Genomic DNA, 27,916 nt, shown 5'->3' with positions numbered 1-27,916 from the left:
ATGTCTACTTGACTCTACTAATTGAGGAGCTTTATAAACGTCTTTCTATGCTATGTTTTTAAACAATCATGTTCTTTAATTTGTGAATTTTGCAACAAAAATGAAATGATTCAGGTTGCATATTTAATAACCGCCTCTTTCTGATTGGTTGGTCATTACTTTCACTTGCTGGTACGACATCATGTTGTCGCTGACAGCGTTTCTGTTTATACATGTTTACCTCCACTGCTGACTATGCCACACACACACACACACACACACACACACACACACAGCTGAAACATGACTACATTTAGCTCGCCATCAATATAGCTCTGGACCTGTGGGTGTGTGTGCTGCCTGGCATTACTGGGCAACTGGACAGCATCATGGTGAGAGACACGGAGCGAGCAAGCATCAGAGAGAGAGAGAGAGAGAGAGAGAGAGAGAGAGAGAGATGGAGGGGGAGCAGTGGTCGGTTGGCATTTGGCAAAAACAAATCAGGAAAGAAGAAGCCTGTTGAAAAGCACCGCTGAGGGAACACAAAGACATCTGTGAGTTTTCTGTGAGTAAAATACCTCGAGAATAACATTTTATCCAGACTATAACAGGAAAAGCAGGGTAATCAGAGACAGCTGGACTATTAATTAACTCAGAGTCTGTCCCTTTGGATTCATCTGTCTGTCTCTCAGGTCGGACTGTCTCAGGATGACCGTCACTTATTCTAGTAAAGTGGCCAACGCCACTTTCTTCGGTTTCCACCGGCTGCTGCTGCGCTGGAAAGGAAGCATCTACAAGCTGTTGTACCGAGAATTCACCGTGTTCGCTCTGCTCTACACCGTGCTCAGTGTCATATACAGGTCACGCACACAAAAACACACACAAACACACAGTGACTGTATGTGTAGCACACAATAGGGAAGTAGAAGCACATGAAAGCACCTGAAGGGTTCATATTTATACCTTTTAAAAGTGACACTTTACAACCAAACAACACTAGAGAACGCTCCACTTTTTGTAAAGAAAGTTTAAGTGTGCTTGCTTAGACTGAAAGTTGAATGTGTAAACACTGTATAAAATTCAAAATGTCATAAAATGTTAAAGCTGGAGTGCAGGACTTTTGTCTCCCCCTTCTGGCAGTGAGAGTAAAGGGTTTGACAGTCCACCGGCTCACCAGGATTTGTCCCAGTACGCCCGATGACCAGTACTGGCTGTAACCTACTGTTGCTGCTGTAAAATGGTGGATAAATTGTTTTGAGTGTTACACAACCCCTGTGAAATGGCTCGTTTCACTATCAGAATTTGATACATCTGGTCTAATAACATTTGGAAAGTCTAGAAGAGCCGCACGATTAACGGCCAGCGCGGTAATGTCACGCCAGACATGAGATTTAAAAACTCTGTGACATACAGAGAGATTTATCTGCCGCAGATTGGCTTAATCAGCATTGTGTGAACTCATTTGGCTTGAATGTAACGGACGTTCATTTATACGTTAAAGTTCAGCACCGCAGGTTTAGTTATTGAAAGCAGTTGAACTGACAGTTGAAAAATAAGTGATGAAAGCAGCCGAAATGCTGAACATTGCATTTAAGTTGCGCAATTACAAACAAAGTCGATACAAAGACACGAATTTGAGTGCGAATACGTGTCCACATGAGTTGAAAATGTTTCAACTTGAGCAAACATTTGCACGCATCACGGCACTGTATGAATGTGCCTCAAAAACGTGTAAAGACGAGAAGGAAAAGGACAGAGACTGAAGGGAAATAACAGAAAGAATCCTAGTTTCTTGTGATTTCTGAGTATTTTGGTGGTCACAAACTGTCCAAAAGTCAAATACACACAAATGACACAATTGGAATTGTGTTCTGTCTGAACATAACATTAAAGACTAAAACTGGTGAAATGTCAGTTACAGAATAAGAAATGAAAGCAGTTGAACTGTCAGAGTAGAGTAACACCGTGTCTACACTGAAAGCATTTTCAGTCGTCCATCTCACGCAAATCTGACAGAACAAATAATAATTTAATCGGTACAGCTGTCTTACCAGGTTGTGTAACGGTGTAGACCCACTGAAAGTGGCCGGATGCGACCGTAATTCACCTCCATTCATTTTCTATGGCACATGAGCGAATCGCTTCACGAGACATTGTAGGATTCCAGGCAACACAGGACTGACCAACGGCACAAGACAAGAGAGAGGTTTTAAACTTTATGCAAATTAAGGTGGTAGAAGTGATGCGATGAAACTGATTAAGTGGCTTAGTGATGGACCAGGAAGATCTTAGAGACTACAAGTACAAAGACAAACAAAATGACAAAGGTACAACACATATATAACCTGTGTTGAATCCGCCAAAACTCAAATTTTACCAGGAAAACACACAGTGGCCCTTCCTTGTTGAGAATTTGACTCAAATATATCTGCATCCTTATCAGCCGGTGTTGACACGCCCATAGTGACGATGACGATGTTACACGATTTTTTCGCTTCCAGTGGGTTTTCACTCTAACAGCTTGTGTTTCATTTATACACATCAACGTGTCTGGAAGGCTTCAAGTCTGTTTACATGCGTAACTACGGTGATTGTGTTTTTTGGCTGCCAAAACGATGGGGGAAATGTCAGTTAAAGAGTAAGATATGAAAGCAGTTTAAGTACCAAGAGACACCCATCTTAAGGCCTTAATATAAAAATGGTCATGAGTATTAACGTTAGAAATTAACTGAATGTACTGACGTTTGGGGTTTTTCCAATTCACTTCAATACAGTCAGAGTTTCCTTAGAGCACCATCTAGTGGCAATTAGATGAACTGCAGTTCAGCACTGGCCTCAGCACGTCTGAGGTGGTTTACTGATGATTCAAAAGGCCTCTAATTGACTGCAGAAAAACTAACATTGAAGACTTTTTCAGTTGGTTCGTGATGAGTTTTTGGTTTTGACATTCATGTCCTCTGTTCTCCAGGCTCGTCCTCACCGACCCTCAGAAGAGACTGTTCGAGAAACTTTCCATGTACTGTGACAAATATGCTGAACAGATCCCTGTCACCTTCGTACTGGGTACGTCTGTTTACTGACTGAAGCTGTACTCTCACAGGACCAGTGTTGGGGCCGGGTTACGCTAGAACAGAACTAGTTTGTAGAGGTGATTGATATAATTTTTGACCTGTGACAGGCTGTCAACTGTGATGCTCAAGTGTTGGGAAGTGTCGCACTTGACTCAAGTTTTTTTTGGCGGTAACCGAAATGGACATTAAAAAAAAAGACCAGCACAGGAGCAGGAGCAAGAGCAGGTAAGTCAATGCTGCTTCATTTCTGTGAAAGACAGAGGATGGACTTCAAAAACGTGAGTCAGATACAGCCTCTCTCTCTCTTTGTGTCTGTCTGTATCTTTGTCTCTTTGCTCACGTGCTGGTTAAATGTTCCGCCGTCACTCGATGTGTGTAACAGTTAACGTTATTAATGCTGTGTTGTTGCTGATGGTTTGTAGCTCTTATTTTGCGCTGTTTCTGGACGCTGAAACAGTTGTGTTGTTGCCAAGCAGCAACCTCTGGGGTTGAAAAATTAAGCCAATGTGGAGGTGCCAAAAATGAGTCAATCCCCATAGACCGCCATGTTAAAGTGCCCAACTTTACAGCAGAAATAAACGTCTTTACAGCCTGGTACAAAAAACGGTTTTGGTCTCTATAGCTATAGCTAGTTTCCATGTTCAATTAAGGACATGGCCTCTTTGAGTGACAGGTTGCTAGACGCTAGGTGGCTTGTTTCATCAACCAGGCTTTATTCAGCCCACCTCAGCTCCACATCTTTGCCCATTTTGGATTAGCCGGGAGTTAGGCGGAGTCAGGCACTGCCAAGATGGCGGCCCACTCTGAGCTTCAAAACCACTCTCTAGAAACCAACGGGTGACATCACGGTGACTACATCCATATTTTTACAGCCTATGGCTGTTGCACGCCAGGGCTTTGATAGGTTGTTTGCTGGTTGTTAAATCACCTGGATGTATTCCAGAAAGTGGGTTTAGTGAAAACTCTGAGTTTTTTAACCCTGAGATGAGGGAAACTCTGGGTTTTTACATGATGTTCCTCAGTCTTTGCATTGATTCTACAGTCTCTGGAACTCTTCTGGAGGGATGAACACCATTCCTCAAAAAGATATTCCCTCATATGGTGTTTTGATCATGGTGCTGTCTAACACGTCAGACTAACAATCAGTGTTTCATCATAGGATAAAGGTGATCACTCAGAACAACTTTGTGTTGATTTGCACTGACCCTTCCCTCAAAGGGGACAAGTGGACCCAAACCATGCCAGCAAAATGCCCCCCACAGCATAACGGAGCCACTGGCAGGTTTTCTTCAACAAACCCTGAGTTTCTTTCTGTCTCCTCCTCTTGCAGAGTTTCATGTACTCATTCGTTCAGTCCGTATCAAAGCACTTTAATAAGCAGGGGTTTACTGTCCGTCAGAATCTAAATCCTGGTTGGTTATTAGTGTTACTCAGGACTTTCTAAAGTTTTTATGCACAGTTATTTCTTTGAACTGTTACACAGTGTGAATTCAGCCACAGCTCAGAGTAAAACCTCTGCATGTTCTTATGTTATAACACTGTTTGCACACAGGACAGCTATCAGTTTGTTAGAGCAACTCCTGCACTGAAATCGTTATTGCATATAGTGTGTAATCTCAGTTTAAATGTAAAAATTCGGTATGAAGCTTTAGACATGTAGAATTATCTCTATCACTCATGATGTGATCGGTTGCATTGATGGAACATCATTCCTATAATATTGGAGATTATATGTTAATATTTCTGAGTCAGCAGGATCGAACAGCACCACTGAATGCTGTTGAGCCAAGATACAAATAGACGTCTGAACATTTAAAATCTACTGTATTTTCACCTCGTCGCCTCAACTCAGAGTTCAAGTTAGACTCAGAGTTTGGTGAACCTGCTTTCTGGATTGGACCCTGTTGCTGCTGCTTGTCTGTTATGTGTGATTGTTTGGGGCCTGTGCAGAAGGTCTGCTGGTTGGTCCTGAAAATGTCTTCATTAACGACTTGTTTTCAAGCTATGTTGTATAAATTTTAGTAACTAACTATAGTATTTTAAGCCTTGAAGGATAGTTTTTGCACATCAGTCATATACATGAGTGTGTGTAAGTCATGTATCTGTAACATGCATTGACACCTTTTTATGTGAACATAAGTTTTTAGATGTTGAATGTAGAGTTTAAACCTGTATTGGAGCTTTGTTGGTCTGAGTTAGCTACTGTTTCCCTTCCAACGACCCACTCTGCCAAATTATGTATGTGTGTCTGTAAACGTATCAGATCTTTCAGAGACAGATTTAAACACACAGTGAGATGTTGTTCTTGCTATGGGATGAAACTTCAGCTCTGCAGGAAGCAGAAAAATAACATTAATTTACATTCTAAGCTCAGTTAAATACAGTATCCACACTGTCTGGGGACATTTCTATTACTTTTGTGATACATGTCTTCAGATTTAAACCAGTGTTGAACCTACAGTAAGCAGTTGGTTCTGTGCGTACTGTAATGTGCAAATATCGCCAGAGTTTATTTCACTAAAATCCTGCAGCTACATTTCTGTGACTCCTCTCTGATTTTCATTGAATTCTGTTAAAGTCTGGAAGCAAATGGAAATGACACATTGAAGCTCAGTGGATGTTTCTTATTGTTTTAAACCTTGAAGATGTGCTGATACATGTAAATCGTACTAATGTGCTTTTTGTATAAATTTTGCTTTTTAATGGGAGAAGTGATTTTGATATTGAACCTGCTGGTGAATGTAATGATAGTTTATAAGTGAAGCTAAACTTGGTTTATGTACGTAATGTTTATGTATGTAATTTATGTACGTGGCACGCTGTCAGTTTGTTTTTGCCATGTAGTGGCATTGTGCAAATAGCTTATAGATGTAGACTAAAAAAAAACATGAAACAAATCTGATGTGATGTAGTTGCAGTCACCACAACTCCAGGTTTGACACTGCTTTCATGCAACAGTTGTGCTATAATGTTTTTGGGAAATAGCTGCAGCATTAAATGAAGAAATAATGTTGCAGCTCACCTTCACCACCTTATTTCTTGAGACTATCATATGTTACAATGAATAATAGGCAATTCACTTCTTTAATTGCTCTTAAGTTATTTTAGATTATTCTAAATAATTTTTAGCAATTGATTCCTTTCTTTTTTACAAATTTGCGTCTAATATAGTGTAAAATGTTTTTTAGTTTTTGTGACGTATGATATGATGTTGATTGTCATGCAAGATGAACTTAAGCAGTTATTTAGAACAGCGCAACTATGTTTTAGTTAAATTTGTTTGACATGTCCTCATATAAAATATTAACAGACACCTGTCAGCAAATGGTTTTATGTTTCATATACATAGTAAAGACCTTAACTAATTTACTGACCACATCCTGAAGATTATATCTGGATACAACTGAAATGTTATAATAAGGCTCCTGAAAGATAATGTCATCGTTATCCATCTCATTATCGTTCCAGATTTCACTCTTTCAATGACCTCCTGTTTACAGCTTACAGACCTGTCAGATTCACATGGGATCAAAGAACACAGTTGATGTCTGTTGTTATTAATACTGCAATCACATGAGGAACCTGGCTAATATTGGTCTTCTGAGAACAGGGCTCAACACTAATCCACACTGACTGACTGACAAATGAATGTTTAAATGTACTATAACTTGGACCGCAGGCTACCAAAAACTACAAAATATTTATTTATTTAATAATAATAAAAAATTAAGTTGATGATGCTTTATTAGTACACAGTAATTTTGTGGAAATTTTCTGAGAGATTTGTCGGTATTTAACAGTTAATTTTAAGGACATTTTACAGACAGGGTGGTGCAACTTAGTACAAAATATTTTTTAAAAATGGAAAAAGTTGTAAGTTGGCTTAGCAGTACCAACTCATTATATTTGGATTCAAATTCAGTTCTTAATACGCAAAATATCATAATAAATTTGATTCTTAACGATTCTTTAACAGACAGAAAAACAAAACTTTTCAGTGAGTAGTTTTATGTTGTTTTTTTCAACAAAAAAAAACAACTACTAAATCAACGTAACACTTTTTCAATTTTTTCTTATAATTTGAACCAAATTGCACCACCCTTTCTGTAAAATGTCCTCAAAAACTGTAAACTGTAATTGTAAAATACCTGAAAATTATGCAGAAAATGTCCAGGAAATTTGTATAAAATTACAGGACCTGTAAATAAAGCGTTACCATTAAAATCAAATCAAAGTACTGAATCGATATGAGATAAAAATCTGACCAAAAACCCAAGCTGTGACCCTGCTTCCCGAGAGAGCTGCAGAGACAGATGGAGAGTTCAGTTGCCTCATTAGCAGGCTGCTAATGGAAACAGATCATTAAAGAGCAGAGAAAGGCTAAAAGCAGGATGAGTGTTGAGTAGCTCTCCAGCCTGATTCACACTCAGTCAGGGAACACACAGTATGTGTATATTCCCAGGGTGCTACACATTCCCTCAATATACTTTCAACTGAAAACATCCTCATGCTCAGTCCACAGTTCAGTGTTTCTTCAACATAAAAACAAGAATAATGTCCATAAAAATACATAAATATCCATAAAAATACATATTGTACGTCAAGTAATAATATCTAAATAATAATAATATCTTTATTGGATGAGCTGCTTCCAAATATAATCATTTGTTATGGATAAGTATAAGGACACACTGGTTATGCTAACAAAAACTATGCTAAATGTACAGGTCTTTCAAATTAAACAGATACGTGTTTTGACCATGTGACCAGATCAACACATAGGAGTGTTACACTGTTACACATCAATGTTAAACATAATGATGTTTTATGTTGTGACAACGCTGTGGTTGAGGTCTGGTTAGATTTAGGGAAAGATCACGGTTTGGATTAAAATGATCACTTTGTTAAGGTTAGAGAAACGTGACCTTTGTTAAAGTTACTACTTCCTTAAAGTTGGGTCGCCTTTGTTGTCATGGCAACAATAATAACCACAAGGTTAAGGTTAGGGGATGATCATTGTTACGCTTTTTAAAAAACTGTCCCAACTTGCAGCTGGAAACAGGAGATGAACAGCGGTCTCCTGTGACAAAGTCCACTGTTGCGCTAATGCCTCCATCCACCCCTCCTCCTCTGAATGAGGAAATCTATATACGTCATCTGAACTGCACCACTGCTCCTGGTCACAATATCTATGGCCGCTAGATGGCATCTGTCACTCAAAATGTAACAATGTCGTTTTTGGGTGACTGTCATTACGACCTATTGTGTTGTTTCTCTTAGGAGGACATGCTAACAATGTGCTAAACATGCGGTTACCATGCTAAAGACACGTTTAACACGCTGAACACATGCTACACATGCACTACACTTGTGCTAAACCCATGCTAAAAATATCAGATACATGCTAAAAACAGGCCATAATTAGCTGTTATTGGGTTATCGCAGATATTGTATCAGCTACAGTTGTGTACTTGTGTCTTTAGCGCTATTAAGCAAATGTCAGCATGCTAACAGGCTAACACCCTGGTAAACATATACCTGCTAAACAATAGCATGTTAGTATTGTAATAACATTTGGCTCAAAGTGTCGCTATATCAGTATTGATGTTGGTAGATAGTATGCAAAAAGAAATTACAGAGCTGTAAACTGCTGCAATAAAAAGCAGCATTTTCATGTGTTTGATTAAAAATGTTATTGTTTATGTGCTTTTGCTGTTATTTAGAAGTTATGTAAAATAGGACAAGTTACATTTACTGTTCAAAAATGAAACTCTATCTTTACTTTAGAGGTAAGATACTAGATTGGATTGAGTTGAGTTGAGATGTTCAACTATAAGATATCTTTACTCAAACATGTTGCCACTAAATGTTGCTTATGTGTTTGTGTCAAACAAAAATATTAGAATATATAATATTAAAATTGTTGTTGGATCATTATTATTTTTATTAAAGGGTAACTTAAAGGACCAGTGTGTAGGATTAAGGGGCATCTAGTGGTGAGATTGCAGATTGCAACACACTGAATACCCCTCCGCTCCCCTTCCAAGCGTGTAGGAGAACCTATGGTGGCCATGAAAGTCGCGAAAATGCAAAAAGCCCTTTCTAGAGCCAGTGTTTGGTTTGTCCATTCTGGGCTACTGTAGAAACATGGCCGTGCAACAAGGTAGGCTCCATGGAAGAGGACCCACTCCCTATGTAAATATAAAGGGCTCATTCTAAGCTAATAAAAACACAACAATTCTTATTTTCAGGTGATTATACACTAATTAAAACATACATATGAATATTAGATTCCATTTCTGCCAAGTCTGCTCCACTAGATGCCACTAAATTCTACACACTGCACCGCAGTGCTGCAAAGTGATGTTTCACTGCCCTTCATGGTCTTTTGTCACTTGAGGAAAGTAGAAGTTAAATCACTGGAGGTCAGATTTTTGGTTAAATTACTCTCTAAGTATTATTATTCCATTTATTGGGGTCCCCCAGTGGCTTCCCTCTCTTTCCCTCATTTCCTGTCATCTTTTTACTATTGTTGTCTACTGAAGTTATAAAAATGCTCTCCCAAAAATAATAGTAAAAATGTATTATTCCATTAGTATTACACATAATGGTAAATGGACATTGAATACACCTTAAAGAAACATCATATATGCACACACAGCAAATATTAACATAGGGGGAAGCTGCTGAGAGAGTTTTATTTATATGAACTAAAGTGAAATTATCATTGTCTCTGTGTTTGTTTTTTAGGTTTTTATGTGACTCTGGTGGTGAATCGATGGTGGAATCAGTTTGTTAACCTGCCCTGGACTGACAGACTCATGTTCCTCATCTCCAGGTAGCCTATATTTACACAAACAGACAGAGTCAGTGGATACACAATGCACACTATGCCATGTTGTTTATGTCTTTATGTTTTTTCTGCTTCCTCCAGCTGTGTTCAGGGTAAAGATGAATATGGTCGCCTGCTGCGTCGGACCCTTGTACGTTATGTCAACCTGACGTCGCTCCTCATTTTCCGCTCCGTCAGCACTGCGGTCTGTAAACGCTTCCCGACTGTGGACCACGTGGTTGAAGCAGGTGAGAGTCTGAGTGTCTCAGTGTGAGAACAGCTTTGTTTTGAGATTTAAACAGGTAAAAATGAGTTTACAAAGATGATTGAAGGGTGAAACAACCTCTCCTCTTATGAGGACCTCGTCCCTCCCTCCAACCATTCCAACTGTCTGAAATACTGCCAGGGAAACCAGGTTTTGATAAAATGCAATAAATTCTGCTGTCCAAGTACAGTACCATAGTTTACAGTACATATATATTTACAGTATATATTTATGTATGGTGTGTATGTATGTGTAACTGAACTGTCCATGCTGTGTCAGTGTGTCTGAAATGATAGAAGTCAGACGGGGTTCAGCTCCTTCCCGGCTGTTCTTCTTCCTTCCTGTAACCGTCTGATGTGACCCCAGGGATTGGCTCGTTATCAACCAATTACAGCAGGACTCAGAGAGCTGATGGTGATGACCCTTGTGTCCAATCCCTCATGCTTTGTTAGGTTAAAGCCCTCAGACTACAATATAATTCACATTTTTGTCTGGTGGGTTGGTTGGTCTGTCGGTCTGACTAACACTCAAGTCCAAGAAATATTTCAACAACTACGAGCCAGATTTTCATTAAACTTGCTGTTAATAATCATACACTTTGGTGAACCGCTGACCTTTCCTTTAATGCCAGATCCAGGTCATAATTTCCCCTTGTGCACCAGAATATCAAATTGATGGCAAATTTCCATTTTCATCTATTAGAATTAGTCTCTCAAAGCCAGATGTGGGACTACATTAAAATTAATTTATATTCATAAAGAAAAAACGCATCTTGAGACAACTAGTTAAAACTATAGATGTGAAATCCATCAATGACAATCTTTGACTCCTTAGATTCTGGTCAAGGATTGGTGCAATTTTTAGTTTAAATCACAGCTTCAAATTCCTTAATGAGATGTTGGATTGATTTAGAAATGTTCAGTAATGTTTTTATCACAAATAAATATGAATATTATGTGACATTTCAAGCAGAAATCCATTCGAAATGTGTATAATTGAGCACTGGGGATATCAAACGGACCTTGAGTTGTCTGACACAGTAATACTTAACTCATGAGGCAATGTTGTTTTTTACATTACAGCTTTTGAAATTAAATCAAAACTACTCTAGTCAATCACAAACTTTAAATACATTATTTAGCTTTTGCTAAAAAATACAAGGCATAAATGTTATTAACAAGGGTCTTCAGCCATGCTTGCAGCTCTGTGAGGCTGTGTATTGGATGCTAACGTTACCTTACTAACATGCTGATGTTTAGCAGGTGTAATGTTCACCATGTTAACTCAAAACCACATGCCAACCTCATGGAGGCACTAGAGGAAAAGTCAGAGGCTCACAAAGTCTGTAGGATTTATCCTCTGGGGAACATGAATGTCTGTATCAAATCTCATGGCAATCCATCCAATAGTTTTTTAGATATTTCATCTGAACCAAAGTGGTGGACCAACCGCCATGATGCTAACATGGCTAAAAATAGGTTCATATAAACTACAAAAACTGCTTCTAAACTACAACTCTCAAGCATTCAGGAGGGATAACAGGGTATACATGCCGCTGGTTTTGAATAATCTGTCTGTCTGTTTGCCTCTTTTTAGGTTTTATGACTCCGGAGGAGAGGAAGGTGTTTGAGAACATCCGCTCTCCTCATCTGAAGTACTGGATTCCTGTTGTCTGGTTCTCCAACCTGGCGTCTAAAGCTCGGCAGGAAGGACGCATCCAAGACAGCATCGACCTGCAGAACATTCTCAATGTGACACATAGGATTACACTAGATGTTTTATCTCCTGTCAAAATCAATTATAGATAGAGGGTGGGAAACAATTCACAAGTTAAAAAGATGCTCAACAAAACAAACAAAAAACATGTTTTTATGGTGTTTTAAATGCTAACTAGCTAGTAAATGTATTTAATGGGAGAAAAACTGTAGCAAACACAAAAAACTAATGTTCCATTTGCATATGTATATATTCTTATATTTCTTCTTTTTTATGTTACAATAATCATACCTTTATGTTATTTATATTTACTCAGTATGAAGATATGTAGGTACAACAATGAGCACAATGACTGAGAACAGATTACTATGAATAGAGTGCTGTTCAACTTTTCCAAGTAAAGCGTTAAAAGGAGGGTTTTCATTTCACTTCATTTTTTTAATTTTTTATTTTATTTTATTTAATAAAAAAATAATAACAATTCTCAACAGCAGTCTTTTGGTGAGATGTTCTGAAACCAGTCTAGTGACAGGTTAGGATTTGCAGACAATAGACGACAAAAGTGACAAAATAAGCATTCTCAAGACAGGAAACAGCAAAGCATTTATGCAAAAATACAGCAACAATATCCACTGCTCTGTTTAAATAACCATGCAGAGCAACCCATGGCAACAAAATACTGATTAATTTCATTTTTGCCCTAAGGTCACCCCAACTTGAATTTAGGGCACCCAAAAGGCAATTTGGGGGGCACTTAGGTGGCAGACTAGAAGTGGACTTTGGCCTCAACTGCCCCTCTGGTGTTACATTAGCACAAAAATGAAGCAGGACATTTTCCCATTTGGGCAAAAGCCTTCAAAACCACTTGAGCGCCTGAACCCCTATTAGTCTGTGACCACACAAACCAGACATGTAGGTAATGTGACACTCAGCTTTCTCCCTAAAGGCTGAGCAAGAGTCCTCTTCCAATCAGCCAGTTAAGATTGGAGAAATTTGGGCTTGGGCAGCTGGTGCAAAACTGGAAAACATATTAAATCTGTGTCTGTGTTTCTGCAGGAGATGAATCTGTTCAGGACTTGGTGTGCAACTCTTTTCGGCTACGACTGGGTGGGCATCCCGCTGGTCTACACACAGGTCTGTCTTATATCTGTCACAATACCATCTTTAAAACGGATGTAGCTCATCGAATCACATCAGTCATCACATCAATCATATTCCCTCGTTACTTTAACCAAATCAGTGCTCTAAATCTCCCAGAGAGAGAGAGAGAGAGAGAGAGAGATGTAAAGTACAATCTTTATCTCTGTCTCTCTCTTTGCAGGTCGTCACTTTAGCCGTCTACACGTTCTTCATCGCTTGTCTGATTGGTCGACAGTTCCTTGACCCCACTCAGGGTTACCAGGGTCACGACCTCGACCTCTACGTCCCGGTCTTTACACTGCTGCAGTTCTTCTTCTACTCTGGCTGGCTGAAGGTGCAGTAGACCTTTATTTTAAGGATAAGGCTGGTGATATTCTTTATTTTTTATTAGTTTCAACAAATCCCATGAAAAGACCAACATACAATACTTTTTGACTTCCCTACTCTGTCTGTGGCTCTGAGCTCCAAGCTGATTGGTTTCTTGAAGATATAAATCTTTAAAAACAGCTCACAAATATCTAGTTTCATTTTTAAAAAGGCTCAGTAATTTACTTAAACAGCTGGCCACTGCAGTTTTTATCAAATGTTACTCAAACAGGTGGAAATAGAGCATTTGTTAGGGACTATTTTCAGCAGTGAATGCATACCAATGTGGTGCTCTAGAGAGTATTTCTGGTCACTCAGTGCAACAATGTGGCTCACTGATGTGTTTTTAATCTTTTTATTTTTGGACAACAATAGAGCTCTGAGATGCACATATAATACTTGTTAGATCAGTTCATTGTTGGTGTTGGGTTTTTCATGGGATATGATAACAATAAGAAAAATATAGAATATCACCAGCCTTATGTAGCACATGCATTGGTGGTGTTTAATGTTTTAGTCCATAGACTTAAAGGGGCCCTGTGGAGTTTTCTAACAAAACTAACAAAATTAATTAAAAATTGTTTAAACTGAGTGTTACTCACCAAAATGAATTGTGAGTATTCTCTAGTCTAACTCAAGTATTGAATAATAATAATAAACTTTATTTCTAAACCACAATTCATGTGTTGAATGCATTTCTTTCCTTACATTTGCAAAGTTGATTTTTAATGTATTTTAAATCCTAAACTCTTCACATCCATGTTTACTAGCCTTGCAGTCTTCTTCTTCTCTGCCTTTGTTGGAACATCACTGCTTTTCTTGGTGCATTAAAGCCTCCTGTAGATCAGTGGAATAGTGTGAAACCACTGGCAGGAGTGTGTTGTGTGTGTTGTCGTGGACCTACTCATAAACAACCATTCCATAGGTTTGCTAAAGGTCAAAAACTACAAGGAAGCTTTAAGTTGTGTCAAATTTCAAATCATTTTAATTTTCTATCCAAAGTAACAGTAATAATAATAACAGTTTTTGGCCGCCATTAGATTGAGGTGTTGCATTTAAGGACACTAAGATTAAAACTGTTGAAGTTAATGTTTAACAAAAACTGTCTGTGTTGACAGGTTCCATCTTGGGATTCCTTGTAAGCAAAGGAAGCTAGTCATACAAGCAAAGTGATTTTTGCTCTCCTGTATTCAGATAGGTGCGTAGGAGAATATAGTCCAATTTGTTATATATACCTGATGAAGTTTGCTTGACTGAAATGTAGCTATTCAATACATTCACCATAATTGTTGAGTGTTGTTACAAGAAGCAAAAGAAGCCAACAAAAAAAATCAGTATATCACACATCTGAAAGTCTATCCTATCCTGTTTTCTGCCTGACTGAGACATAAAGAGGACTAAGGTTGATCTGCTGTTCATCTCTTGACCTTTTCTGTTATATTAATAACACACCATATAAAGTTATTAATAACTTACTGAGTGGATATGCCAAAACACTTTATGAGCTTCAAAAGAGCCTAACATGTAGTGGGACTAAAGGTTTAAGGTTTTTCCTGGGCGTGGTGCCAGGAAAAATGGCCTGGGGTTGTTAAATTAAAAATGGTACGTCCTCTGAGAAGCATGAATGTGCTCTGTAGATTTTATTGAAATGGGACCCATAGGTCTTAAGACTGACTTTCATCAAGCGAAACAAGAATCCAAACTCAAATATGGGAAAATCCAAGGAACATTTTCAGAGGAATGTTTGACATTACATCTTTACATTGTGTGTCTGGATGTGATTTATGTGTTTTTGCTTAGGTAGCGGAGCAGCTGATTAACCCGTTCGGAGAGGACGATGATGACTTTGAAGCTAACTGGATCATTGACAGGAATCTTCAGGTCAGCAGCCAATAACATTGACTAATTTTAAACGTCTTATCTGTCTCTGACTGTGTGTTCAGACTACCTGGCGACAAAGCAGCAGGCTAAAAGTCATTTTCAATGGAAGTCAGTGACATGAAGCTACAAACTGACACCTGACACTCACAAATCAAAGTTGAGCTGGCCTCAATTTTTTTCAGTGCTCCAATGACACGGTGAAGCGTCAACCAATCATATGTTTTTGTTTCACCATTTTCACCCCCCTTCTCTCTCCCCAATTCCAAATTCCTGTTCCAATCTGTCTAAAAAATGGAAGAAAAATTGATTCTTGCCATTTGCCAGTTCCCTGTGCTATTTAACCCTACCCTTTTCATTTACCGTGACATTAACAAAAAAAAAATGCAGCTTGGCAGAGGGTGGCAGCTATTGTGGGAGTACCAGGTATGTAACGTACATTTTTAAAAGCATAATGGCAAGGTGTGGTAGTGTGTTATTTAATTATACTAAATCATGTTTATTAGCTGTTAAAGGTAATTGTAAATTAATATGGTACACAAGCCCATGAAAAGAAAAATTAAAACTGTTAAGTTAACTGCTCACACCAAAAGCTACCGCAGCTTCCACGTTAAAGTTATGATGGATACGTCACTTGCTGTTAATTGGCAAATGGAAATTCAGTCAGATTATCAGTCTACATGATAGTCTTTTATGTTTATATTTTGATCACCAGTGTCTGGTTTTAGCTACTTTGCTATTGGAAACAATAATACAAGTCCCTGAGTGTTATGAGGACCTCTCGTTGAACCTTCATTGAAAACAGACACCACACCGGACACTTTCCATTCCAATCCCTTCCTGTTTACCTGTCCCTCCAGGTGTCTCTTCTGGCTGTGGATGAGATGCATATGAATCTGCCTCATATGACCAAAGACATGTATTGGAACGACAGTGAGGCGCGTCCGCCATACACGCTGGCTGCTGCCGACTACTGCATCCCTTCTTTCCTTGGCTCCACCAGTGACATGGGGTCAGCACATACACTTCTATACTTCACACATTACACAATGGCTAATTTCACCTGAGCATGCTGAATGGTTTGGTTCTTATGGTAGTTATTACAGTAAGCATGGAGCTAGTTAGTATTTTTACTTCTGTTTTGTTTTGGGGTAAACTTTTACAGCAGCATAATTGGTTAGAACAGTTGCATTAAAACTGTATTTAACTTGTTGTGTAATGTGTCTCTGGGTGTAAAGCACCCTATAAATAAAATGTATAATAATTGTTATTATTATTGAAATGAGAATCTCCTAGAGGGTGCACTTTATCATTATTATGAGGATTTAACTGTTGTTTCCGCCGGAGTATAATTTAAAATTTTCTAATAGAGCACTTTGGATCTGCATTAACCATCCTACTCACTTTTCTCCGCCTCCAGACTCTCCGACATCCTCCAGATTGATGAAGCTGACGTTACTGACAATCGCCCACGGCAACAGGACTCTGTTCTGACTCGGCGCCAAGAATCAGTAATTTTTTATTACAAGATGTTATGTTTTCAGTCTTCTATGGTTGTTTGTTCATGAACAGGATAGCTTCAAATCTGCTCAACTGATTTTACTGGAATTTGATGGAAAGTTAAGCAACGGGCCAAACAGCAGCTAGTTAGTTTTGGTGCAGATGGTGCCAACCAGTGGCCATTTATAAAACATGTTACATCTTGGGTAGCAACTCCTGAACTGTGAGGCCTAAAAGTGAAATAGTTTTTTCAACTAAACAAATATTTTCTCCAACAAAATTAATTAAGTGGTACATAAAATATTACCATGAATCCCCCAAAGAAGTGTTTTTATATGCCTTACTGTAATTTTTCTATTAACCAAATTTGTGACCAAATTTAGATGGTTTACACAAAAAGATAAAATTCATGGCCTTCAGAGTGATTGACACTAGTTGTCTTTTGACGCACGTTAGGATCCAGATGCATGTTAAACATTTCTAGACATTATAGTTATAGTTGAAATAACAAAATTTAGAGAATTTTGTGGCTTTGATACAATACATGTACAAATTGTCCGAATTTTGTCATTTTCTTAAGAATTGTTTCCCTCACATGACCGTAATTTCTTTCAGTTATGTCCCTGATTTTTTTCTGCAACCATATTTTTTAATGTTTGCAGGTTTTAGGTCGAGTCCGCCGGCTGTTGAGTGTTCAGGAGCCTCCTGAACTCCAACCTCCTCGACCCATCTTCAAACGACACAGCAGCGATGCAACAGGCAGCTTCTTCCCAGACTTCAGGTATGTAATTTCTACATTTAAAGTACTATGAGTAGCATTTTCAGTGATTTTGGTTAACTGGTATATTACCAGGCGACATTACTAGGTGACTGAATGTGTGTAATGGTTGATACATCTCACTTCAACAGTTAAATCATCAGACATTAATTCCAAAGATAGGGATGTCCTTTAAGTTTACCCTTTCTGACGCCCATTTCATTGTTTGTCAGACAATCCAGGATCAATCCGGGTCGAGAGGACATGGCTCCACCCTCCTTCTTGGTCATGCCCCCACCTGTCGTGGACTCCCTGTCCACTCTGAGGGAAGTCAGCAGCAACCCACCCTCCCCTGAAACCTCACCGTCTGCTGTTTTCCCCCAGCTGGTTGTCAGTCCACCTTTGTTCAGTGATGTCTGTCACAATGTGGATTCTTCTGGCGATGGTGTAGCAGCAAAACATCATAATGGGCTGGATCTGTCCCCGACTGAGGAGACACCAGGCTTGGACACCCCAAGGTGATTCATTGGTTTGTCATGACTTAAACTGACCACTCTTTTTTGTTTTATTTCCTAGCAGACTGACATTCCTTTCCTAGCATCCCCCCCTTGTTTTACTCATTTTGTTTTTACCTGGCCTGAAGATAACTTTATCAGCACCATATAATGACATTATGGCACTGTTATCATGATATGTTTGACCTCTCATTTCTTTTTTAAATTTTGCACTTTTGTCCACCCATTCCTTTGATTTCCCTGCCTGTTCTGAGCTGTCCTTTGTATTCCCAGATCTGGCTCTTTAGTTTGTAGTTCCCCAACTCAGCTGGGACCCAAGGAATTTCGATGGACAACAGTCAATGTCCAGAACCGCCCACCAACCCGACCACGGGGACGCCAGTTCTCCCTCCAGTTCTCCAGGCAGTCGTCGAATGCCTCAGTTCGCAGCCTGCCGAGCCCCAACGCTTTGGGGAAGCGTAGACGAGGCATGGCTCGATTCCAGTCCCGGCGCTCGCCCGGTCCACAAACTGACACTCTGCAACTCCCTGACCCCAACTATGACCAGGAATTTCAGGGTACGGCAGGGACTGAAGATAGTGAGAAAGAAGAAACCAACAGTACTGATGAGACCACAAATTCCAACACCCAATTGCAGAGCTTGGAAAAAAAATCAGAACAGCCACACAGTAACATAACACTGCCCAATCAGACAGGGGTAAATCAAACAGAGGCCAATCTCCAAGCTGGTAACCACCTTACCCAACAAGAGAAGCCACCACTTTAACTGAAGAGAAAAGCTCCAAGCTACTTAATTTTGTTGTTCTTAGCCAATAAATGCTTGGAAAGCTAGATATGGCAACCAGGGATGTTTTAAAGCCTTGAGTTTGGGTTTACTACTGCACTAAAATGGTAAACAAAAGAATACAAAAACATAGAAAGTATCCCCAGAATGAACTTTCATGATCAAAAAAATCCTAATTTGGGCAAAGGAGGTAAGAAGAGCAAGGAACAATCACCACAGCTGCGTGTGCTAGGCTGAGACACTTGCCATTCAAGACAACTGTAAGCATACCCCTCCTTACGCCTTAATATTTTCTTTATGGAAGAAGAACAACGCACATAAGAAGAAGTGAAATAAGCTACTGATAGCTGAACTTGTGGAAAAAATGTGTTGACTTTGCATTTCTGGAGAAAAGCTGTGGGTTTTTTTCCACTCAACTCTGTAGAGTCAACATTTTATTGGATACCATCTAGTGGCCATCAGAGGAACTGTAGCACTCAACTATGATGACTTTTTATTGGTGCTCAAGATTACTGACTAGACTTTATGAACATTTTTTGTCTTCATGTGATGACTGTCGTATTTTTATGTTTTGTAAACGTAACTGACGTAATGAATATAGTGTCTGTTGCTGCTGAATCACCAAAAACTGCACTTTTTGAAATAAAAAACACTGACTGACTCGACAATGGGACATTAAAAAATGTCGCCATGGCCCTTGATGATATAACTGAAGGTTGGTGCATAATTGGATGCTCTTGATGGACCACTGACTGCAGGATTCTCAAAACATTTACACAAATTAGGCCACAGAATCAAGGTATATCGCTGAAGGCTAGTTGCTAACAAATGCTATTTGTGTTGGTGCCTTTGCAAGAATTACAAAATGCTGGTGAAGTCTTTTAATTGATGTATTGATCATACAGCTGTCAGATATGGATGGGTTAGTGTTTGGTTGGGTGCCTTGCAGGTGCAAAGCCAATGCGGTCCTGTCCTCTGTCGAAGATGCTGTAATACTCTGTCAGAAATACATCTCCCAGAATCCATAGAGGGCCCTCAGGGGAAACTATGTCCACAGCCTGGAAACCACTGAAACACAACTCTCTGTCACCAAGCATCTCCTGAAAATAGAGAGAAAGGGACACATAGAGAAATGGCTTTTGAATGTTTTTTATACTGTATATTTATGTTAAAGTTCAAATTCATTTGTCATTTCAACCATGAAAATACAACTCAATGAAATATTGTTATTAAGACAAAGGTATAAAACACACAAAACATAAGACAAAACATAAAAACATCTAAAGTGAATGGATCCAGAATGCAATGTCAAAGAATGTTCATTTAAAAGTCTGAGAGCCAGTTGGAAAGACCACCCAGAGAAGACAGAAGACAGACAGAAAGACAAATAAACTTTCCTCACCTTCCTAACATAGTGCTCAGCAGTCAGTGTGTACTCTGTTCCTCCCAGGACAAAAGTCACATGAGGCAAACTGGACAACCTGACACAGTCGATAATAAACTAAAACACACACACAAAGGTAAAAGTCAAATCAGGTTACATGTTATGAAATTCCACCAACAGCAGTTTCTAATTGTGTCCATTTGTGTTTAGACTGTAGTCCAGACATTTCCAGTGTCCTCAGATAAACTAGGAGATGTGAGATTTAACCTCTCCAATGTTTGTGGGTGAGGCTCCAATCAGCTGCTGGAGGGTGAGGATGTCATTAGTCGGTCCAGCAATGAGGGAGGTTCCTGTATCGACAATTGCCTGGCAACTGTTAGGACAGAATGAACTCACACCCTGAACCGCCACACTGAAACACACACACATAATTTTTTTGTTATGTTTTCTGAGTGATGTGCGAGTGCCTGTTTTTCAATTTTAATCTCAGTAATAAATAATGTTGATCCTAACCCCCAAATGTTTCAAAAATCCTCCCAAATTAGGACATTTTGCTATTTCCCTCTATGTATTCTTGCTTGCACTGCCTCCAACCAGTTGCTGTATGTACCACCAAAATCAAGAAAAAATTACATTTTGAAAATTAGCATTGAATAAATATTAGTTTAGAGTCCGGGCTTGGACTCCGGGTAAAGATTAAACTTACTTAATTAATCAGATTCACAAAATATAAAAATGTGTGAAACCTGTCCATCTTTATCTGCCAGTATCCCTTGGCAGTCACAGGGAGCCAGTTGATTGGTCCACTGAGCAACGCCTCATCTGTTCCGCCTAGCAACAGTTCTCCCTCTGGGTTGCCACTTGTTGTTCTCCTGCAGGAAAAAGAATGAAATGATTGGTGATCTAATTCCAGTTTAACACAATTTATTCTGTTTTTATTCTTCTAAAACATTTTCATATTCCATCACTGAGGTTTTTGAAGTCCCTCAGTGTCCACTGAAACCTCCTGCAACTCTCTGACTCCCTTGAAATCCCTGGATGCCATGCAGCTTTCAGATTTCCCTGACACCCTCTAGACCAAATATCTCAAACCACGTGCAAGGAGTCTGCAGATTATCAAACCTTCCATGAAAAACTTCCTTCTGAGAAGCTGAGGGACCATGTGTCACGTCCTACCGGGACTTTTATGTTTTGGACTCTTTGTGTATTCTGTTTTCTTGAGTTTTCAGTGTTGCTATTTTGTTGCCTGGTTTTGTTTTTTTCTGTTTCTCTTGTGTGTTCTTGTGTTTATGTGCACCTCCTCTCACCTGTCCTGCATCACCCTGTCTGTTGCCTCTTGTCTGTTTACTTTAGTTCCTGTTTTATTTTGAAATATTTTCTTCTTTTGTCTGGTCACCTTTACCTCCTGTGTTTGATTATCTCATGTATCTCACCTTTGTCTCGTTTCCCTCACCTGTGTTTAGTTTGCAATCACTCCCCGTGTATTTATTGTCCAGTTTTCAGTTCAGTCTTGGTCGAGTCGACTGCTTTCATATTGTTTTTGTTCTACGTTTATTCCATGTTCATTCCATGTTCCTGGTTAGTGTTCCTGTGTCTGTGTCTCCTGCGTTTCTGGTATGTTCCTGTGACTTCTGCATTAAATATTTCTGCATCAGATCTTGCTTGCCTGCCATCTCTGCATTTGGGTCCACCTGCTCCACTCACCCATCTTCATGACACCATGTGGGACTCTTGGACCTTAAGATTCTGCTTTGGAGCATGCCTTAAATCCTAGACTACATTCCTGGATCCCTGGTATCCCATCCCTTGCCATGGATCTAAGAATCCTAGGACCTAGGACCTTGGTGTCTTGGATTCCTCCCTGTAGCCACCTCAAAACCCTCACACCTCTGCCCTGAAACCCCACTGCAACCTGATCTCCCTTGAAACCTGTGGGCCTCTCAGAAACCATCTGGTTCACCCTGGACAATCTTGAAACATAGAGGAACCATTGTACTCCCTTTGAATCCCCAGGATCCATCTGGAATCATCCGACTAAAACAGATGTACTCTCCTGGAGCATCTAGACACAACTGGAACCAGACGGACTCCAAAGAGACTGAAGAATAAACCTTTGTAACCTTCTGGATCCTCTTGAAACTCTTGCACTTGTCTTGAAATAAAATCTCAGAAATCTCCTGGATAACTTGAAATTGTCTGGAACTCCCACTGGGAATTCCTGTTGGGAATACTCTTGAAAACCCAGAAACCCTATAGATCCCATAATTTCCTTGATGACCTACAGAAAGACCTTGGACTCCAGTTTGGAAACCACTAGCAAATGTGACTTCAAGGTTGCTTGTTCAAAATGATGAAACTTGGACAGGTTGAAGCAACAGTCTCCACTGGTCTCCCTGGAGAAATAAAATAGCTCAACAGTGAATCTGTCAGATAAGATCACACCTGCTAAGATAGAAAGAGAAGACAGGCTCCTCCACCGTCTTCTGTGCCATCATGTTGTCGAAAACAGGGTTTCCCAGGATCTCTGCCAGGGACGGGTAACCCATCCCCAGTACACCATCGAATCTGGCCGAGACAAATGCAGCACCAGGCTCGTAGACCGACTCCCCGAACTCCTGATTCTGGGTGATCAGACCCCCAACCTGGAACAGAAGACAACTGAATATTCATGTCAGACCTCTGTTCATCTCCCTCCACTGGTGGAAGAGATGGTGGAATGAGCTACCCAGCTCCATATGGTCTACTGTCTCCCTTTGTGCATTCAAGAAATGCCTGAAAACTCATTGTTCATGTGTTCAAATGTGTGACACTTCTTGTAGAATTAACTGACCAGTTCTTGCATCTATTGGAAATCATGATGATTTGAACTGAAACATTATTGCCAGTTTTTAGGTATCCCCCCAAAACTGTTTATAGATATATGGACAACCTGAGGTGCAGCTTCAAGGGTGAGATTTTTGATTAGTGCTTAGAGCTTATGTCTCTGTTTTCATGCTACCCCTCATATCCAAGGGCTGTGGCTGCATTGTGTGCCAAGCCAGTGTGTCTACCAGACACGTGAGTGGACTCGCAACTCATTTCTCTGCTGCACCATCTTTACAGTCTGGGTGTGTTTTTTCCAGAGTAGCTCACATGAGAGCCTGAAATTCTCTTGTCAATATACATCAATGCCTATATTTGATAGTTGATATGAAATGAATACATAACGACACATTGCATTTTGTTACTGACATTTCATAAAGGACATAGAGGAAAAAAAAATCTTGTTTGATTTGTGACTTGTGCCAACACTTGAGTACTTTAACCTTTTTAGCTCTTTGTTCTTGTTGTCTATGGGATTTCTCATACACTGGTCTACTTTCAGTTATTTCTTGAGAATTATATGTAATAAAAACTTCTATCTAGCTCTCTTTCTCATTGCACTTGTACCTGGTCAGCTACTTGAGAATTTGTACCACAGATCTTTCAGAGTTACTGTCCTTGCTTGTAAGTCGGTTTGGATAAAAGCATCTGCCAAATGATAAAATGTAAATGTAAAATGAATACAACAGAACAGTGTACTATACATCCTTCAGCAATCACATGGGTCAAAACAAATCTTCAACTGGGGAGCTCCAAAGTCATAAATGTTACAATTCTACACAGGTTGTGGCTTTAATGTAATTTAATTTTTGAATGTTTTCAAATAAAACTGTTTCTTTTTATGTTCTGTAAAATATATCTTTTTTTCTTTACTTTTCCTTCCACATCGGTGACCAAAACATCGATTCCAAGGTCATTCCTTAGAATTGATTTTTTCCTCTTTGATGTCAATTGTTGAATTAACACTTCCTGCACCTCCTAAAAGAAAGCTTTGAGATTAAAGATGGTTATAATTTTGAGTAAAGGTACAGTGGTTTAGTGTAGGATTTAATAAGACAGATGTGTCTCAGGTGAGTGTACTTTTTTTTGGCATTTTCATCTTTATTGGATAGTTAATAGTAAAGCCAGACAGGAACTGGAACCCGAAATATTGCAGATGTATGGTATGGATGGATGCTTTGCACATGTTTGATATATACTGTACAGTTTTATGTAGAACAGAATAGAATAGAAAATAATGGACCTTTAGTGTGTCTCTGGCCATGACTCCCATCAGGTGTCCTGATCCGTAGTGAATCCCAAACATCCGACCGTCATGACGGAACGAAGTCGACTCAAATGCCCTGAAACGCCTGTGCAATGCTGTGAAACACACACACACACACACACACACACACACACACACAGACACACACAGAGGCCTTGAACTTCTTATCACAGTGAGGGACACACTAAACCAGAGTCATGCTGTCCTGACCCACAAACACAACTCTTATAAAATACAAATACCCTCAAACACAGGCGAGTTTTGTTGTGTTATACTGAGGTTGACAGTTCATTCTTGACCTTTGGAAATAGCTGATGACAAAACAATTTCACCTCAAGGTCCATTTAGTTGCTGTTCTGAAGCTTTTCATCTTATCAAATGATCTTCACCAGCAGACAGAGTTTGCTCAGTTGTCACAATGTCAAAATCTTTGACATTTGTCATGTTCCCAATGTCAAGAATGAATTTTCAAGTTCAACTTGTAAGCCAATATGGATTGTAAGTCTTGTAAGTCTCAAAAAAGCTCCAGAACAGCTGCTCAATGAGGTAAAATAGTTTTGGCAACTAGTGTTTTATGGTCTTGTGTGTTGTGTATTGTCATAGTACCACAGGACTGGCTGACGCAGTAGGACGACGGCACCCAGAGGTCGGCTGAACCGGTGTCAAAAATCACAGAGAAGTTCTGCTCTGGGGTCCCCAAACTGATTTCACCGTAGTACTGAGCCTTACAACACACACACACACTATAGTTGTGGTTTTACTTTTTAAAACACAAGACACATAAAATGGTTGCTGGTTTAATGCCTGACTTAATACTGCTGAGGAAACCCTCGAGCAAGGTACATATCCCTCCTCGATTGAACAAATCCATCTTTAGAAAAGTTTGGCAGTTTATATTTTAAAGCTGCTGTGTGGAAGAATTAAAAATGTCTTCCTTTGGCACCATCTGGTGGTAGTAGCAAGAATGATACTGTGGCTGGAACCAAAGCTTGTTTAAATGTTTAATAAGAACTCGTCATAATAATTTGACGGATGCTATGATCTCATAAAAAATCTCCACATAGAAGGCACAAGACCCCCACAGAAGTATTTAAAGCACTGCAGCAAGTTCAAAAAATCGATCTGTGGATGTTTTAAAATATACTTTGATCAAAAACAAATATGCATGTCTGCAGGGTCGGGGGTCTGCAGATCCTAAAGAAAGAGGAGCTGTTGGAGGGAATTTTTAGCTCTTCATTTTTCCCTACCAGCTGTGGGATTTAAACCAGCAACCTCTGAACCTGACAGTCAGTGTTATTGCTCTTACGTCCATGAAGTTGTAGATCTTCTCGCTGGAGCGTCCGAGTCGCAGTGATGGTGTTCCAGGAGGAAAACACTGAGTGTAGCGCCGGTTAAACATGTCAGGACGGTGATCCTTCAGGAACTCCCCCAGCAATCCGTCGGCTCGTAGCTGGGTACGAATCGAAGGCACCCGCCTCAGAGGAACCCTGCATGGTGGGGCAACATTTATCCACATTTGTCCCAGTGGTTGACGTTTTATCACCTTAATGAGAATAATTCCTAGATAGAAATGGACACTTTACATTTTCTAGTGTAAAACAAACCAGTTTTTACAATGTTATGACTCTTCCTAAAATGATGGTTCCAATGCAAAAACTTCATTTGTTTATTTATTTTTGTGCAGCTCGTACAGTTTTGCATATTAAAAATATATTTTTGGAAAAAATACCATTGCATATTATTATTATTGTTAAATAAAATGACCTAAAATCATGATATAGTGTGTTTGTGAATATTTTACCTCATAAACAAACAGTATGAAACCTAAAGAATAAACTCTCTCTGCTCTCTGAAAGCTTCACTGATGGTTGATCACTCATTTATTAATGACTGATGAGGCACTTATGAATGCAAAATAGACTTGTGGTTCAAAAAAGAGGTTTTATTACCTTGTTGACAATCATTTCTGGAAAAAAAAAACCTGGAATATTAAAACACTTTCTGGTAAAAAGAAACCTTGGTTCAAGCTTGAAGTGTTTTGGGACCGTGAGATGAATTTGAACAGAAACGAACAGAAAAGAATAAAAGTTAACTATAAAAAAATAAATAAATGAATACAAATTTAATCTAAAAATCGGGGAATGAGGTCAGACATCTGAGAAAAGTCTTTAAACTCAATTTCAGGTTTCAACCAAATAAATTGCTGTAAAAACTATAGTATAAAACCTGGCTGCAGGCTCATCCAGCCAAACAAACACACGCACTAATCGAATCTACAAAGAGAGTTAAACTCAGTTAAGGTGTATTTTTCCTACCTGACCACCGCCGAGCTCGTCCATGTCCACAACAACAGAACCACCAACAGCAGCTTCATCGTGTCTTGTCTCTGAATCCGTCCGTCAGTCTGAGTCAGACAGCTGGTTGGCAGACGTCGAGGAGTTTATCAGGGTTCATGTCTACTCTGATTGGAAGTCTTTAGTGAAAATGTGAGAAAATCCACCCCAAAAACTCACCCGCATACATCTAGCATTTCAAAGTTGCTGCATCAATACATCTGATTTGAATAAAAGATCACAAACTGTAAGCATCTAAAGGTTTCCTGAGCGTTGTATTCAGACCTCCTTTGTAGTTTTCCTGTCTTCTTGGTTAGTTTTCATTTTAACTAAAAAATCTGATTTAGTCAAAACTCAAATAACATTTCATCACCCGTCTTTGCAGTCAAAAATAATGTCAACATGCTTTTTTTTAAATGTATTGTTAATAATGTAATTTTATATTATTGGGTAAATATCTGAAATGCTCCTTTTTTTCTCAGCCAGGTGGAGGTTGGTGTGTCAGTGTTTGATTGACAGCAGCTGGGTGGGGGGTTTATATTAAATTTATATTTACAATAGTCGTTCTACCTCTTGCAAATGACCCTTTGAATTTCCTGACTTTTGGAAACTCTTTGTACTTATTCATTGAAACTTGCTCTATACATGTAACTATCGTTAGTATGTTTAAAAAAAGACAACTTTAGTCAGTTCCTTTCTGTATATGATGTTTAATAAAAACTCAACCTTCCTGAATGCTGAGTGGTTTTTGTGTGGATGGTTTGGTTGAGTAATTCCTGTGTTGACACTCTGAGACCTCAGTCGTTCTGACCTGATGAGGCAGAAAGTTTTCACTAAATCACAATGAACACTCACTGAAAAAGTCCCCTAACTTTCCTCATCAGATTGTTGGTTCTCTATATTCCTTGTAAGGATGACTGATATCTCCAGCACAAAAATACTACACTATTATCCAAAAACTGCTACATAGCTACCATTATTAGCATTTTAATATAAATACAATTCAAGTTTAATACAATCAGTTCATTGAAAAAAAAACAAAAAAACAGCTATGTTGTCTAAAGTTAGTTTTAAAACAGTTTGTACTAGCAGCTAGAAATATTTAACGTGATTTAAAGTTAATGGTTGGTTTGGTTAGCTCCAGAGCTAGCAATGCAGCTAACAGGAATGAGTGAGTGCTACACGTAGCCTTAGCCACATATTTTGGTTCTTCTTAAACAAATTAAGAATTTGAACACAAGTTAGTAAAAACTAATGAAACTACGAC

At 39.1% G+C, this 27,916-nt stretch overlaps 2 protein-coding genes across 7 annotated transcripts; one reads left to right on the top strand and one right to left on the bottom strand.

Moving 5' to 3' along the window:
- The first annotated feature begins 290 nt into the window (after positions 1-290).
- On the top strand, positions 291-19,567 carry LOC122975294 (bestrophin-3-like). 4 transcript variants are annotated; one of them, XM_044343646.1, is made up of 14 exons: positions 291-533; positions 672-839; positions 2,948-3,042; positions 9,801-9,888; positions 9,985-10,130; positions 11,744-11,898; positions 12,920-12,997; positions 13,185-13,337; positions 15,170-15,250; positions 16,108-16,259; positions 16,668-16,758; positions 17,410-17,528; positions 17,738-18,022; positions 18,293-19,567. In XM_044343646.1, the coding sequence occupies exons 2-14, from the start codon at positions 688-690 to the stop codon at positions 18,783-18,785; spliced, it is 2,088 nt and encodes a 695-aa protein (XP_044199581.1). In that variant the 5' UTR covers positions 291-533; positions 672-687; the 3' UTR covers positions 18,786-19,567. The 4 variants fall into 4 exon arrangements, with proteins under 4 accessions (XP_044199581.1, XP_044199580.1, XP_044199582.1 ...); XM_044343645.1 differs by having other exon boundaries at positions 291-544; XM_044343647.1 differs by lacking the exons at positions 291-533; positions 672-839; positions 2,948-3,042 and adding an exon at positions 3,065-3,275.
- A 102-nt stretch (positions 19,568-19,669) lies between these two features.
- nots (nothepsin) lies at positions 19,670-27,862 on the bottom strand. 3 transcript variants are annotated; one of them, XM_044343653.1, is made up of 9 exons: positions 26,632-27,862; positions 25,623-25,803; positions 24,923-25,040; positions 24,293-24,411; positions 22,630-22,829; positions 20,934-21,059; positions 20,455-20,599; positions 20,206-20,304; positions 19,670-19,903 (listed from the first exon to the last, which is right to left on the bottom strand). In XM_044343653.1, exons 1-9 carry the CDS (start codon positions 26,688-26,690, stop codon positions 19,727-19,729), a joined length of 1,224 nt encoding a protein of 407 aa, XP_044199588.1. In that variant the 5' UTR covers positions 26,691-27,862; the 3' UTR covers positions 19,670-19,726. The 3 variants fall into 3 exon arrangements, with proteins under 3 accessions (XP_044199588.1, XP_044199585.1, XP_044199587.1); XM_044343650.1 differs by having other exon boundaries at positions 19,875-20,304; XM_044343652.1 differs by lacking the exon at positions 26,632-27,862 and having other exon boundaries at positions 19,875-20,304; positions 25,623-25,944.
- Positions 27,863-27,916: the final 54 nt, after the last annotated feature.

The sequence above is a fragment of the Thunnus albacares genome, chromosome 23 (assembly GCF_914725855.1).
Source record: "Thunnus albacares chromosome 23, fThuAlb1.1, whole genome shotgun sequence".
Taxonomy (NCBI): domain Eukaryota; kingdom Metazoa; phylum Chordata; class Actinopteri; order Scombriformes; family Scombridae; genus Thunnus; species Thunnus albacares.
The sequence above is the reverse complement of the archived record's forward strand: the minus strand, read 5'-3'. Positions and strand labels throughout refer to the sequence as shown.